Source organism: Schistocerca cancellata, chromosome 3 (genome assembly GCF_023864275.1).
Source record: "Schistocerca cancellata isolate TAMUIC-IGC-003103 chromosome 3, iqSchCanc2.1, whole genome shotgun sequence".
NCBI classification, from domain to species: Eukaryota; Metazoa; Arthropoda; class Insecta; order Orthoptera; family Acrididae; genus Schistocerca; species Schistocerca cancellata.
Window position 1 is genome coordinate 31538541 of NC_064628.1, and position 17015 is coordinate 31555555.

General features: G+C 40.8%; 1 protein-coding gene across 1 annotated transcript in view; it reads left to right on the plus strand.

Moving 5' to 3' along the window:
- Positions 1 to 17015, plus strand: part of LOC126176834 (tuftelin-interacting protein 11) — a 148717-nt gene that overhangs the window by 54464 nt on the left and 77238 nt on the right. Inside the window, exon 5 of the mRNA XM_049924021.1 lies at positions 260 to 353. Within this exon, the coding sequence (XP_049779978.1) occupies positions 260 to 353 (94 nt within the window). The remainder of the gene's footprint in view (positions 1 to 259; positions 354 to 17015) is intronic.

A 17015-nucleotide genomic window follows, 5' to 3' on the forward strand; every position in this document is an offset into this window, starting at 1 on the left:
AAACAAAGAAGAGAATTTCACTTGGTGGTAGCATTTACACACACATTATACGAGAATAAATAAAGTATTAATGTTTATGTTCTATTTTTAATAATTACTGGGATAAAATAACGAAGAATTTTTGTCATTTGAGTAACAAAACAAATGATTTTCAATTACCAAAAGGTAAAAAGTGATTCCCAATATTATTATTGCACTTAACTGTTTTATGACATTATTTTTGAAATTAATATTATCTTTTGCCACTGTGTTGTTTCAGATGGGTTTCCAGCCAGGAAAGGGCTTGGGAAAGGACCTCCAGGGTATCTCTGCACCTGTAGAAGCCCATTTACGCCGTGGAAGAGGCGCTATTGGTTAGTTTGATCATCAATTTTGTTATTTGTTAGGCCATGTTTCAATGTTTTCAACTAAACCGAGGTGACATGCATGTTAGGTATATTGTATTTTACTGTTTGAGGTGTTGATGTACAAATTACCATGTCAACAAAAATGGTATTGTAACTTGGATTTTAGTTTGCCAGTAAACTGTCACTTGTTCATCAAAACATTTACCTAATGATTCTCAAGGACCACAAAAAAAGTGAAGGTTGGAACTTTTTTTGTTCTTGCCTTTGCAGTGTTGTTGCTACATTTGATTTGTGCAGGTTGAAAGGCTCCTCTGTCTTCTTTATTATTTCATGTTAGTACTTGGTGAGCTCGTCATCAGTACCACAATTTTTTATGGGCTAGCCTCCTCTCATTTTGTTTTACATCCATTCTCCTTGCAGATGTTTGAGATATCTATTGTATTACATTTTACTACATTTTCTGTGTCCTAGATTGCCTCTACAGATTGCTTCCAACTTCCAGACTGATTTAAAACTACGTGCCAGCATGGGGTTTTAGAAGTGTTGTTTTCAGAATTGAGACTTTGAGGGCAGGACACACATCAAGTCTGGATAGCTTGCTCAGTAAATGTTGTCCACTAAAGGCAAGGTTGTTGATTAAAGTCAAAGATAAGCTCATAGTTTTAATCTTCCAGGAAGTTTCAAAACAATGCACTCTCTGTTAGAGTGTGCATAATTCATTCTACATTGCTACCAAATTTTTGCACAAAATACTTAGAACTGGACAAAGTAAGTTGGACAGTGAATAGCAACTCATTCTCATTCTTGCTGCCGGATGAGTCAACATATTTGTTCTGGAGGGACAGTGCTTGAAACATCATTTGCCTGTTTTCGTCTGGTTGGTGGTAGACTTGTAACACTGTAGAAACGTCAACACATGCACTTGGTTGCTTTGCAATTTTTCTCACACAATGTTAGAAAATGTTTAGTAAAAAAAGTTGATTTTTTTTCGCACCTTATAGCCCCATTGGCCAGCTTCGTGGTGAACTGCTTATCATTTTGTTAATGGTCATACTTCCTGTAATATTTCAAAATTAAGTAACTCACCACATGAAATTAGAATATTTTGCAGTGAAAAATAGGAGTCACTGTGAGTTCATGTTTAGTGCGTATGAGATCAGAGGTTGATGCCTATAAAATGTAGCTAAAACTTTCAGAAATTAACCATATGGGAATATAATTCTCCTATTTGCATGTTGTCGTATGCCAAAAACTCATTTCCTTATCTCAGAGCAGTTATGTTACCATGTTATGAGTATTTCGCTCTCACTGTACCATTTGCCTGTGTGAATGGAAGTGAGTGAGAGTGAGTGAGTTTCATGTCCATAAATCATTTGCATTCTTTTATCAAAATGATGTGTAACAAGTAAGTTTACAGGATATGTGTACATGATTAGTGTTAACATTTCTGAATACAGTATTTTTTAGTCCTGCTCATGCAGCCACACTAAAAAACAACACTGATAGCCCTAGTAATGGGTAATGAAGGTCATTTTTCCCTCTAGTGGTGTAGGTATGGACCTCACTGTTCTTCTCAGATTGTGATGAATTTTTTATGACAAATTTTATTGTTGCTACTCACCATGTAGCAGAGATGCTGAGTTGCAGATAGACACAACAAAAAGACTGCAACAAAATAAGTTTTCAGCCAACGAGGCCTTTGTCAACACACACACAGTCTTCCCATCTGAAGCCAGACACTTGTTGTGCCTATCTGTGACTCAGCATATCCGCTGTGTGGTGAGTAGCAACTATTGTTCTCATAATATTGTTACATTCCATCCTGGATTTTCCATTGTTTGAATTTCATTAGCAAATATATCTATTGTGATGGCACAGTGAAAATGCCTAGCTCCTTGAAGAGATACGTTCATGCAGGGTGTATATGACCCAGGACAACCGGGAGGTCCGGGAAAAACCTGGGAATTTTTTCATCTGGGAGAAAACCGGGAAAAATCCGGGAATTTTTTAGAATTCCGGGAACTTTTCATTGTTTTTGTTTTCTGTTAAATTTTTGTAATTTTGACTGGTAAAAACAGATACTGTAACAAGGGATAGTACTTCATCCCGCTACTGCAGAAGAACACTTCAACAATAAAACATAAACGAGAGAAAAAACGAAAATAACTTAAATTGCAAAGGAAATGCGCCATATACAACAACGACACACAGTGCTCATGCAAGCGTGTGCCAACAGCAAAATGTGTCAAAGGCTTTATGAAGACTATGCAATGCTTCATAACAACAAATTGCCTCCGATGAGCGTGAAGTCACAACTGTTCACATTTAGTTTTGTTTTAGCAGTTACGAGCGGGCTCATGCACATGCCCAGTTGAGTCAGATTCTCCCGCTTCTGGCTTCAGCAATGTGGCTGTTGGCTGTGCAAGCAGTCGCAGCAAGCAGCTGGATGCTACCGGGAAAAGGGGGCGCCAAATTCATATTCTTGAGGGGGGAAAAAAAACTTGTTTCACAAAGCGCTTAGCATCCAGCGCACATTGGTCTATCGATCATTCATATGATTTTGAAACTCATTCTTGTTGGTTTTTGAATATTTTTGAAAACATTTTAAGTTGATTTCTGAATGAATCGTAAGTTGATTTTTGAATGCGTGCATAGTGTACGTGATGTCTCTATCAGGAGAATACTTGTCGCATCTAGAAATAGACTTTCCGCAGACAACAGGTGATGGGGCTATATGAACTGAGCGGAGTAAAGCCGAACAGATGAATACCAATTGCTGTCTGATTATGTGGTTGATTGGGTTTGCAAATGATCAGCGTTCTTATAATTACTAGCGAAATCCATAGATTCAGACTACCAGAATAGAAATAAACGACTAACAGGAATAACAGGTGAGAAAGATTACGTATTATCTTCTCGGTGTATCCAAGAAAGTGAAATTTTGACAGAAATTTTTTCGCCAGATCACTACACTAGTAAGAAGGACCAGTTGAACAGTCCCCGGCTTGCAGCCGCTTAAGTTCTATCCTGGAAGCAGCGTGGAAAACGTGCTGTACGAAGATGTAATAACGCCTAACCGGAAAATAATCGTGGGATAACTAAACCTGTGATTCTGACAGGGTTAGTAAAGCTAATCAACGAACAAATTTTGACAATGGCAGGAATAACTACAGAATTGGTGATGACAAAATTGTTAGAACGAGGAAGGAGAAGAAACGGGGACATCACACAAATTATGGAACAATAAGATGATTTCTAATTTATATAAAAATTTCTTAATACTACTTTTCAATCTCATGCTTGAGAAACTGGTGTGTATGAATGAAATGTGAAACTATTTCCTAACACAAAGCTTTTTGTTTGTAGTAGGCCTAATAGGCATTTGATAGTGGTACTTTGTGAATTATATTCTGTTGTGTTATAAAAATGACCATTTGTGTCAAAACAGTCTCGTTTACTTCGCGTGTGTTACAAAATTGGTGCAATATTAGAAAGGTCTATTTTGTTTTATCTAGCAGACAGTGACAAAATAGACGTAATCAGATCGAGAAACCGCACCAGTCTTGAGTATTATTTCTGTTAACAGCTTTTTCAGTATTAGGAAACGACATTTCGATTTTTCATGTAGCAAAACGTTTGACGAACTTTGATGAGGTGATAGATTATTTCGCAGAAAGAAAAGCACGCCATGATTAGAGAGGAAAACGATGCTAGGAGCTAAGGATTGATGAAATGTGTACTTTTTTGCTTTTCTCTTGTCTTTATTGGTTTTATGTATCCTGATAAGGAGAAGGGACAGGATATTAGGACATCTGCTAAGACATGAGGGAATGACTTCCATGGTACTAGAGGGAGCTGTAGAGGGCAAAAACTGTAGAGGAAGACAGAGATTGGAATACGTCAAGCAAATAATTGAGGACGTAGGTTGCAAGTGCTACTCTGAGATGAAGAGGTTAGCACAGGAAAGGAATTCATGGCGGGTCGCATCAAACCAGTCAGTAGACTGATGACCAAAAAAAAAAATTAATTTTATGTCACACAAAACAGCAAGTTATTAGTTAATAGGCAATGAAGAGTGCAAATTTTCTGAAGAGTTCTTGTTCTCCCGATTACTAATAATCCCATTCGCTATTAATTGCGAGATTTTTTTTTAAAGAGGTGCAGACTGTCAAACTGGTTGACTGGGAGCAGGAGAGGCACCACAGGACATTTTAATTTCCACTATCCTGAATATAGTTTGATGACATCCATTACAAAATATACACGTTTGAATACCACAGAGCGAAGTAAAGTGACGTGTGATACAAGAATGCTGTCTGAAGAGGTGTGGCACTGCACTTTGGCACACTTAAGACCAAACAACATGTATTACATTGCCTGGAACACATATGTTTTATGTTTCAGACTTTTCAGAAAGATGTGCGCTATAAGGACTGCATATTTTTGAAAATTCGATTTTTTTAGTATTGACCCGATTAGCAAATATCGTAGATTCGGGGCTGATGCGCAGAGCAGTCTGAGTTACAGTGGGTAGTCTCCAAGTGACCTGTGTTTACATTTAGTGATTTTGTTGTTCAGAAATGTGTGTGATATCTTATGGAACTTAACTGTTAAGGTCATCAGTCCCTAAGCTTACACACTACTTAACCTAAATTATCCTAAGGACAAACGCACACACCCATGCCCGAGGGAGGATTCGAACCTCCGCCGGGACCAACCGCACAGTCCATGACTGCAGCGCCTCAGACCGCTCAGCTAATCCTGCACGGCGATTTTGCTGTTTCTCCTTCGTTTACTCTCATGTAAAATGAAAACAAAACGGATATGTATGGCCGGGAGCTATCAAGTGAATTAAAATACATTCACATAATTACGGAAGGCTAAAATACGCTATTAGTTTCAGATTTATTTACATCTTTCTGACAGTCAAGCATTAAACGCCTTGCAGAATGATGAAGTTATTTTTGTCTGTTTGCTAAAGAAATTTGACTTTTATTAACCTTTTCTGCAGAGGCAGTCAATGTATTTGAAACGAAATGTTTAATTCCACAGTACTGGCTAGTTTCAACTGTTCGCTGCATTTCAGGGGTGAAAAGCTGAATATCAGTTCGAGGTCTACTTCATTGGGAATCTGGACATACGAATGTGCACTTTAAGTATACATTTTAAATGTGCATATTTTAGTACGGTTCACAAAATATCGATGCTCTTGGAGTATCCTCTGATGTCTTGTTTCTTTTATGACATAATGTATGATCTTTCAATGTTTTACATGTACGTACATACGGGCTTCCAGTGTCACAGTAGCTGCGCAAGCGCGGTGTCGCCTGTTACCTGCGCTTTCTGGCAACTGCTGAAATGAACCTATTTCTAACAGGTCGTGGGAAAATATTGCGAATGGTGGTTTGAAAAGCATTACTTTCAAAGTAAATATCCTTTTATGTAAGTCGAACTATGTGCGAGAATGTGCCATGAATTTCTTGAATCACAGAGCGTTTGACTCTCATTTAAAAATCAACTCTTTGATGACGAGCCAATTAGAAGAATTTCGAACCCTGAAGATCAGACATTTATGTCATTATTAAAAATTTTACTGGCACATTTGTGTGGTATATCTTAAACTGTAACACGCGCAAAAAAGATCAGCATTATATATCCGCTGTCATCGGCTGGCGAGATCAAGTGACATGAGCTATTACTGGCTTATAAAAGCGCATCATCGATTTAAATAATTCGGAAAGTAGCATGCGGTGTTTGGTGGAATTCCAATGTATACTTTCGTAATATGAAAATACGCAGCATACATGTTGCTGCACATCAGAGATATTTCCAAAACGTGTCTTTTTCACTGAGTTTAGTTTCCTAAAGTGCGGAAATTCAACGCCCGTGTATAAAATCATAACCATTCAAATTACTGATAAGTTTTGCAGGGAAAATATACTGTCACTTAACACGGAAAAGTGTGTATTCACCTGGAGAAAATGTATTTTTAACCGGGAAATCCGGGAATTTTTTTTCCTTGTCCACGTATACACCCTGTCATGACACCTGCAGGCCAACAACACAAGTTATTCTGACTGATCGCTTCTGTGCAATCAGTACTTTCTTTCTAAGTGGTGAGTTACCCCAGAAAATTATTCTGTAAGACATTATTGAGTGGAAATACACAAAATATGTTAGGAGGTTGATTTTGTTTATTTCCAAAACTAGCAATTATATGAAGAGCAAAAGTGGGTGAACTTAATTATTTGAGAGGCGTAGTAATATTCTTTTTCCAGTTCAAGTTCTCATTGGTATGTATAACAAAAAATTTGTAGCACTCCGCCCTATTTAATGACACCTGTTTATGCAGTACGTCAGTTATTGGTATGACTCTGTGTGTTGTACGAATTGAATGTAGTGTTTTTTCAAAACTTTGGTAGAGTCCTTTTCTGAGAACCCCTTAATAATTCTTTGAAAAATGATATTTACAGTCTCTTTTGTGGCATTCTCTCTAATGGGATTTATCATAACACTAGTGTCATCTGCAAAAAGTACCAATTTTGCTTGTTGAATGTTAAGTGGAAGGTCATTCACACACATAAGGAACAAGAGTGGGTCCAAAATTGTGTCCTGGAGGAACTTGCCTTATGATTTCTCCCTAGTCACTAAAATTTTCTACACCTGGCGCTAAAATTTTCTGCACCTCTATCATTGTTTGAATTATTGAGCACCACTTTTTGTGTTCTATTTGTTAAATATGATTCAAACCAGTTGTGTGTAAACCCATTGATTCCATAAAACTTGAGTGTTTGTTAAGAGTGTAACATGATTTACACAGTAAACTGCCATGGAAAGATCACAAAATTTCCAACTGGCAATGTTATATTTAAGCCTTGTAATACTTGATGAGTGACTCTATAAATAGCATTCGTAGGTGAGCAACCCTTCTGAAGTCCAAAGTGTGACATTCTAAGTAATTTGTTTCTACTTGAATGTGAGACTAATCTTGAGTACATTGTTTTTTTTGAAAAATTAGGGAAAGGGTGTTAGTAAGGAAATTATGTGATAAACAAGCCTTTCTTGTCATCTTTCTTATGAAGAAGTTTAACACTTGCATATTTTAAAATTTCTGGAATAATTGCATATGCCTGTGATGCATTACATACAAGGTGTATGAGAAGGAATGGTCAGTATTCCAGGATATGACAGAAATGATTGTGAAGATAAAAAAAAAAAATATTGAACTGGGCTGTAAAATATATACCTTAAGGGCTATGAAAATTTTTGCCTATTTGATACTGTGAATCATACATCTTGTACTCATAATTGTTCAAGGTATTCCTTATAGAGCCCATGTTTAGTAGACTTTTTTGCTTCTAATGATTATTCCTGTCATATACCTGCATATTGACCATTCCTCCTGGGACATCCTGTATATCACTAAGGACACTACTTATTAGACTTTTTCAGAATTATGTTTGAAATTCCATCAGCACTACATGAGCTATTGTTATAATTCTGTCAGTTTCAGTGTAGGATGTGGGTGCTACTTCTAGTTGCTTTAAGATTTGTAGAATGATAATTTTATGATTACATGACATTGTCAGCGTAAGCAGGAGGTGATCTTCTGTATTTGAGAGTCTAGTGTCCTTTTAGAACACTTTGTTGCCTAGGTTACTTAATACTTAATAACCAGTTTCCCAAAATGACATCCTTCTGAGACATTTTTCAATTTTGGGAAAAGAGAAAAGTTCAAGGACTCAGATCAAGTGAATTGGGGAAAGGGCGCAACTTGTAGAACAACAGGAATGCATTTTAGGTCAAAAATTCCGTGATGGAAGTGACCATGTGACATGGGGCATAGGTCATGATGCAGCATCTACTTGTCTGCAATGTCCGATCTCACCCGATTCAACCTTTTGCAGAGTCTCTCAAAGACATGTTTGTAAAACATTTGGTTGATAGTTTATTGTAGGTATCCCAGTAGGTTCACAACTCTTTGGCGAGTACGTACTTGGCTACCAAAGGGCCTCACCTTTTGCGGCATTACTTCCTTTCCTTGCTGCAGGCTTATACTTCCACTATCCCTTTCTCCCTCTGCCTCTCCATCAAATGGTTTTCTTGGTGCAGATCCTGCTTGTACTTGGCTTATGAATTGGGACTTGAGTTTCCACTTCCGATGTTTTCTTCAACTTTCATTAAATACATGGTCTCCATTGTTGGGTTTGCCTGCCAGCAATTTTCAAAATTCTCAAGAAGTGCGGATTGTGCAGAGAAGGTCGCAGATGCGGTGTGTGGGCTATCTTTGTGCCTTTTCATATTTGCACCCTTCCCTTTAATAAGGTAATACACCTAAAACCCAGCACAGTAGCCATCCTTTGGGGAAGGGGTTGTCAGGTAACCCCTGACTACACAGGGATCACACTGTTGGTGCCTGAGCTAAAAACTTCCCGTATATGCCAAAGAGATGTTACTGTCGTGATTGGGGGACAGGGACTCCAAGCAATGGATATCTGGCCAGGTAGCCGTTGCTGAGCCTGCGTTGTGCCCATGGGGGAAGACCCCATTTGGAGGGGTGGTACCATGGCACATGAACCACAAATGCAGCAGATGAAGTTATCTCCCGCTGGTGACCATACAGCCGCAGCAGTCTCTATGGAAGAAAAGTCTTCGTTCAGTGTAGAGAGATATAACACTAAAATGTTTCCTCCTTTTGCTACACATTGGTAGGAACGTAGAGCGAAGTGGCTAGCAGAGAAATGCTCCCTGCAATACTTGGTTTGCACAAGGGCTTATGGTGATTCCTTCTTGGTCGCAAAGCCCTTATTGTGTGTGAAGAACTTAGAAGACAAGTTTGGGGAATTTTGGTATCCATAAGTTGGGTGACATACTGGAGGCTGTCACTCCCAATAATAGTCTAAATATGGTTCAGGGCATCATTTTTTACTGAGACCACCTCTTGCAATCTGATGAGCTGCACTGCAACTTGGACCAACGGGTGTACACTTTATCTTCGTGTCCATAGAGGGCCAAAGGATGATAGGGTTGCTAACAGTGTCTTCATCTTGGCCTTTGAGGACAATCCATTGCCTGAAAAGGTCAAGATGGTGATAAACTGATGCAGTGTGAAACCATATGTCACATCCCCCCCCCCTTCCCCTCCTGCCCCATGTGACATTTCAAATGTATGAAATTTGGGCATGTCTTTAAGTAGCAATGCTAGCCCCATCTGCAGAGATTGTGGACAACTGTTGCATGGGAATGCTCCTTGTGGCCCCCACCCCCCTTCTGTGTTAACTGTGGAAAGCACCATTCTCCCTGCTTGACAATTTGCACCATTTTCTAGAAACAGAAGAAATACAAGAGTATAAGACTTCCAGCAAACTTACTTATCTAGCGGCCTAGAAGTAGTATGAACAGTTGTATCCAGCATGTATAACAGTGTCATTTGCAGCAACTGTGGCAAACCTCGCCATATATGCTAAGGAGTAGGTACTTGTCTTCTTGGGGCATCAGGACTCTCGGCAACGGCCATCGTGCCAAGTGGCTTTTGCTGTGGCTCTTAGGGAGAGCCCCTGATTGGAGTGGGTGGTATCAGGGCAGATGACCCGCAATGAAGCAGATGAAGTTGTCTGATGCTGGTGGTTGAATGGCCCCAGCAGTCCCTAAGTGAGGTAAGGAACACTATAATGCTGAGAGATACGACCGCAAATCATTCCGTTCCCTGGCTACATGAATGCAGGGCTCAAGATTACGGACAGACGTATTCTGCTTGATACATAGTTTGTGCCAGGTCTGATGGGGAATTCTTTTTAACAACGAAGCCTCTGTTTTTCATTGAGCACTTGGAAGACAAATTCAGGTAAGTGGCGGGAATATCCAAATTGAGGAACGGATCAGTTTTGATACAAACAGCATCTCCTGCCCACTCACATGCATTGCTCGTCCGTGGCAGGCTGGGTGATCTCCTGGTCTCAATCACAACCCCCCCCCCCCCCCCCAATAAAAAGTTAAATACAGGGTGATTCACAAAGATATTTGCATATTTTAAAATGTCATTCTACAAGTAAAGCTAAAGAAAAAAGTTCATATAAATATAGGTCCATAAATGTTTAGTTATGGAGCTAAGGCTAATAAAAGATTTTGCCTGAAATTTAGCAACTTCGCTAATATGAAGCCATTGCAAAACTGTATGAGGTTAAAGTAAAGTAAGATTTCTTTTTTTGTTTTTTTGTTTGTTTCTTTTTTTGTTTTGTTTTTATTGGTCTGGTAAATCTAATAAAACATGCCCCAGATGTGTATCTGCAGTAGTTTTGCAGAACATCCAGAGAAGCAAAGGTGTAATTTTGTAAAATTTTTCATTCATTAACACCCAATGTGTTTTTTAAATTCCAGGCAGTTGCACAAAGTTTTCAAAAGAAGTTGTAGAGAATCTAATTTTGGAAAAATGTTGGTAATCTATTAATACCATAGCACTCGAGAATTCATGTTAAACCAGAAAAAACAAAGCTCAGTGTTAAGGAAGCTGTACAGTATACAGACAATTTCACAATACATTCACAATAAATGTTCAAAAATGTCTCCACCGAGCTCAATGCATTTAGCTGCAGATGTATGAACAGGTTTTGTTGCTAGTTTGTTTCACGGGGTTGTTCTTAATTTTGTCAATTGCATTCATATTGTGAGCAAGTAATGCCTCACGTGTATTGACTTTGTCCTCATAAACTATTTCTTTCATCCATCACTGTACACAAAAATCCATTGGTGTTAAATCGGGCGATCTGGGTGGCCACAGATGTGTAGCACCATGACCAATCCATTTCTGTGGAAAATGTTCATTTAAATGTCATCAAGACATTTGTAATCGCGCAGCAAGCAGGGCATTTCTTCTTGAAGGAATTGTAAGTATGTCCCACCAGTTAGATGAATGGTCCAATAAAGTATGTGTTGATTATATCACACCACACATTTATGCTAAATCGCTGCTGGAAATTGTGTTGCACTGTTGCATGTGGGTTTGCTTCAGACCATACATGCTTGTTATGTAAATATTTTTACACCATCTCAAATGAACTGGGCCTCATCTGTAAATGCAATTTATTTGTGTAACTGCTGATTAGTATTTAACCAGTTTCACAACTCCAAGCGAAGGGTAGGATTTCCTGGATTTAAGTGATGCTTTTTTTTATGGTAAGGCTACAGATTATTGTGCTTTAGTGTACGCCATACCTTAGATTGTGAAATGCCTAATCGTTGAGAGATACATCATGCAATGGTACCTGGGCTACGTTGAACAGCATCCATAATACTCTCATCATCGTCTTCACATATTGAGCGCTCGTACTCATTACAAACGCTAGGTATAGAACCTGTCTCCCATAAGATTTGAAATACTCTGCTAATGATTCAAGCATTCGGAATCCTCTGAGTTGGATAATGTACGCGATATTCATTAACTTTAGCTGTAGCATTACTATCACATTTGCCATAAATAAACACCATATTGGCATATTCGTCTGTCGTAAATTTGAAAGGCATCCCTATTTCATTAATAATTTACAATCTACAACAGTTACTATGTGGTTTCACTTATTTGCATTATTGTTATTATGTTATTTCACTGAACAGTACAGGAAACACTCGTTACAAGGTTAGGAAATGACTGAAACAACTCACTAATGGTTGCCAATGATGACATAAACGTTTCTACATTCTTAATGGAAAGTAAACGAATTTACATGCATAATAATCTTTGATTCTCTGGAAGTCCTGGAAAACTATTGCAGATACACACTGAGACATGTTTTATTAGATTCATCATACCAATTGCAACAAAGTAAATGGAAATTGCTCCTTGCTTTAACCTCTTACACTTTTGTGATGGCTTCAGTTAAATGTCAGGCTAAAAGTTGCTAAATGTCAGGCAAACTCTTTAGTTAGCCATAACGCTATAACTAAACATTTACGGATCTATGTTTATATGAACTTTTTTCTTTAGTTTTACTTGTAGAATGATGTATTAAAATATTTGCGTGTCTTCGTGAATCACCCTGTATAGTGCGGGGAAGGATATTCCATAGAGATCTCCTCCTCCAGTCCGATGACAAGTTGAGCACCAGTTTACAGTGACAGGATGTACACTTTGTCAGGCATCTGTATAGACGGCCCAAGGACGACAGCACTGCTACCTGTGCCTTCATCTTGGCCTTTGAAGGTGATTTGCTGACTTAAAAGGTCAAGGTAGTGATAAACTGGTGTGATGTTAAACCTTCTGGTGACAATAACTGTGCCAGCTGTACCTCGAATAGTGGGCCCTCAGGCCCCCTTGTGGGTTGGGGTCACTCTTCCTCCCATTGCTCCCCAACATCTAAAGGCTCCAGTTCTAAGGATGAGCTTGAGATTCTAGTGTCCCATGAGGACATAGATATCCCAGGAGCTGAAGAACCAATGGACACACAGACCATAAACACTGAGCAAGGTGACAGAAGATGATCTTGAGGCATAAACTGCCTCCTTGGTGACTCCATGCTTTCCCAGGCTACAGAAAGTGTTGTCCTCCAGTGAAATTGTGGTGGTTTTTTCCTGTAGCTGGCAGAGTTATGACAACTCTTTAAGTGTCACACCTGCTTTTTGCGTTGTGCTTCAGGAAGCCTGGTTTCTAGCAATAAGGACCTCTACCCATCGTGGCTATTGGGGGTATTACAAAAATTGTACTGACTGTAACAGGATGTCGTGGTGTCTATATCGATGTCCTTACCTGTGTATATAGCACATCTGTGCTCTTCCAAACACCTATAGAAGCTGTGGCTGTCAGGGTGAGGACATGCAGGGAATTAACATGTGCAAAATCTATATTCCTCCAGATAGTGAAGGACTGTGCCGTGTATTGACTGCACTAATTTCCCAACTTTCCCACCTTTACTACATCTGGCTGATTTAAACATCCATAATCCTTTGTGGGGTGGAACCAAGATTACTGGCCGTGATAAAGATATCTAGGCTCTACTAACTTGACTCGACCTTTGCCACTCATTTCGGTGTGGCATATGGCACATACTCAGCCATTGATCTCTCAGTATACAGTCCTGGCTTTCTACCATCTATCCACTGGAGAACTCATGACAACTTATGTGGTAATGACCCCTTTCTGCTCTTTCTGTCACTCCCCTGGCATCACTCACCAGGACGCTTGCCTAGATGGGCTCTTACGAAGACTGACTTGGACACTTTCACCTCTGCTACCACTGTTGGATCTCTATCGCGTGGCAACATCAATGAGGTGATCCAGATAATTACTACTACCATTGTGACTGTAGCTGAATCGGAAATCCCTTGTTTCTTTGATTGCCCCCCCACTTACGACAGTGCCTTGGCGGTCACTGGAAATTGCAATGGCCATTAGAGATTATAGGCGGGCCCTGCAACATCAAAAGCGCCTCCCATCCCCAGAGCAACTCATTGCCTTCAAATGGCTGCATGCCCGAGTCTGTCAACTAATCAAACAACGAAAGCTTGAGTGTTGGAAATGATACATCTCCACCATCAGTACACAAACCTCTCCTTCCCAGGTTTGGGCCAAGTTCAGGAGACTTTATGGATATGACCCCTGCAGGAATACCTGGAATTTCTGCACATGGAGCTGTACGAGGTGCATTCAAGTTCTAAGGCCTCCGATTTTTTTTCTCCGGACTGGAAAGAGATAGAAACATGCGCATTGTTTTAAAATGAGGCCGCATTCATTGTCAATACGTCCCAGAGATGGCAGCACCGTACGGCAGATGGAATTTTACCGCCAGTGGCGAGAATGAGAACTGTTTTAAATACATAAAATGGCGACGTTTTCCTTACTTGAACAGCGTGCAATAATTCGTTTTCTGAATTTGCGTGGTGTGAAACCGATTGAAATTCATCGACAGTTGAAGGAGACACATGTGGTGATGGAGTTATGGATGTGTCGAAAGTGCGTTCATGGGTGCGACAGTTTAATGAAGGCAGAACATTGTGTGACAACAAACCGAAACAACCTCGGGCTCACACAAGCCGGTCTGACGACATGATCGAGAAAGTGGAGAGAATTGTGTTGGGAGATCGCCGAATGACTGTTGAACAGATCGCCTCCAGAGTTGGCATTTCTGTGGGTTCTGTGCACACAATCCTGCATGACGACCTGAAAATGCAAAAAGTGTCATCCAGGTGGGTGCCACGAATGCTGACGGACGACCACATGGCTGCCCGTGTGGCATGTTGCCAAGCAATGTTGACGCGCAATGACAGCATGAATGGGACTTTCTTTTCGTTGGTTGTGACAATGGATGAGACGTGGATGCCATTTTTCAATCCAGAAACAAAGCGCCAGTCAGCTCAATGGAAGCACATAGATTCACCGCCACCAAAAAAAATTTCGGGTAACCACCAGTGCTGAAAAAATGATGGTGTCCATGTTCTGGGACAGCGAGGTGCGTAATCCTTACCCATTGCGTTCCAAAGGGCACTGCGGTAACAGGTGCGTCCTACGAAAATGTTTTGAAGAACAAATTCCTTCCTGCACTGCAACAAAAACGTCCGGGAAGGGCTGCGCGTGTGCTGTTTCACCAAGACAATGCACCCACACATTGAGCTAACGTTACGCAACAGTTTCTTCATGATAACAACTTTGAAGTGATTCCTCATGCTCCCTACTCACCTGACCTGGCTCCTAGTGACTTTTGGCTTTTTCCAACAATGAAAGACACTCTCCGTGGCCGCACATTCACCAGCCGTGCTGCTATTGCCTCAGCGATTTTCCAGTGGTCAAAACAGACTCCTAAAGAAGCCTTCGCCGCTGCCATGGAATCATGGCGTCAGCGTTGTGAAAAATGTGTACGTCTGCAGGGCAATTACGTCGAGAAGTAACGCCAGTTTCATCGATTTCGGGTGAGTAGTTAATTAGAAAAAAAAATCGGAGGCCTTAGAACTTGAATGCACCTCGTATATACTGACCCAGACGCAATTGCAGAGTATCTTGCCGAGCATTATGCTCGAACCTCTGCATCTGAGAGTTACCACCCCACCTTTTGTATTCTCCTAAAACAGCAGGAAGAAGACTGATCTTTTGCTACATGTCACCCTGAGCCATATAATGCTCCATTCAGTGAGTGGGAATTTCTCAGTGCCCTTGCCAATTGTCCTGACACGTCCCTTGGGCCAGAACGCATCCATCACCAAATGATTAAACATCTGTTAGCGGATTAACAGCAACACCACCTTGCTGTCTTCAGTCGCATCTGGAGCGGTGGTGAGTTCCTGTTGCAGTGGCATGAAAGTGTCATCGTTCCAGTGCTAAACCGGGTAAGAACTGCCAGATATGGATAGCTACCATCCTATTAGCCTCAGAAACATTCCGTTCTAGCTGCTCGAACATATGGTGAGCCAGCGGTTGTGTTTGCTCTTTGAGTCCTGGGGCCTTTTGGCTCCATCCCAAGGCAGTTTTCACCAAGGTCGCTCCACCACTGACAGCTAGGTATATGTGGAGTCTGGTGTCTGAATGGCCTTTTCCCACTGTCAACACCTTATAGCCACTTTTTTTTAATCTGATGAAAGCCTGTGACACCATTTGGTGCCACCACATTCTCGCTACATTACTCGAGTGGGACCTCTGGGGCCTTCTCTCGATTTTTATACAGAACTTCGTGTCGCTCCGCACCTTCAGAGTTCGTCTCAGTGCTTCATACAGTTCCCCTCATATCCAAGAGAATCAGGTCCCACAGGACTCTGTACTGAGTGTTCCACTCTTTTTAATTGCCATTAATGGTATCGCAGCAGCAGTGGGGTCCTCAGTATCACCCTTGTTATATGTTGATGACTTTTGTATTTCCTTTCGCTCATCTAAAATTGATGTGAGTAAACATCGATGGCAGGAAGCTATATGAAAGGCACAGTCATGGGCCCTTACCCATGGCTTTCAATTTTCGGGCACCAAGACTTACATCATGCACTTCTGTTATCATCGTACTGTCCACCTACATCCAGAACTTTACCTTGATGACCATCTGCTTAACGTAGGGGAGACTTATCACTTTTTAGGAGTGGTTTTCGCCACCTGCTTAATTTGGCTTTTCCGTCTTTGTCAGCTTAAGGACAAGTGCTGGAGGCATCTTAACGTTCTTCGATGCCTGAGTCGCACTAACTTGGGTACAGATCGCTCTACACTGTTGCGGCTCTACAAAGCCCTTATACAGTCCTGTCTTGACTGTGGGAGCCTTGTGTCTAGTTCAGCATTGTCCTCAGCTTTGCGGGTGCTGGACCATATTCACCACTGTGGAGTTTGACATGTAACGGGAGCCCTGCGAACGAGCTCAGTGAAGAGCTTACATGTGGAAACTGGGGTTCCTCCATTGCGGATCAGGCAACAGCAACTGCTTGCAAATTATGACGTGTACTTTTGTAGCTCGTCTCAACATCCAGATTTCCCGTAATACAGCGAATCATCTTCCACAGTGGCGGCCCAGATCAGGGATTACGATTGCTGTCTGTGTCCGGTCCCTTCTCATTGAACTTGAGTCTTTCCCTCTACCACATTTCCTCTGGGTCCATCAGATACATCTCCATGATCCGTGCCTTGGCCTCAGCTCTGTCTATCGCAAGGCCCAAAAGACAATTCCTCCTGCAGCCTTCCACCGCCAATCCTTCTCTATTCTTGGTGAGTTC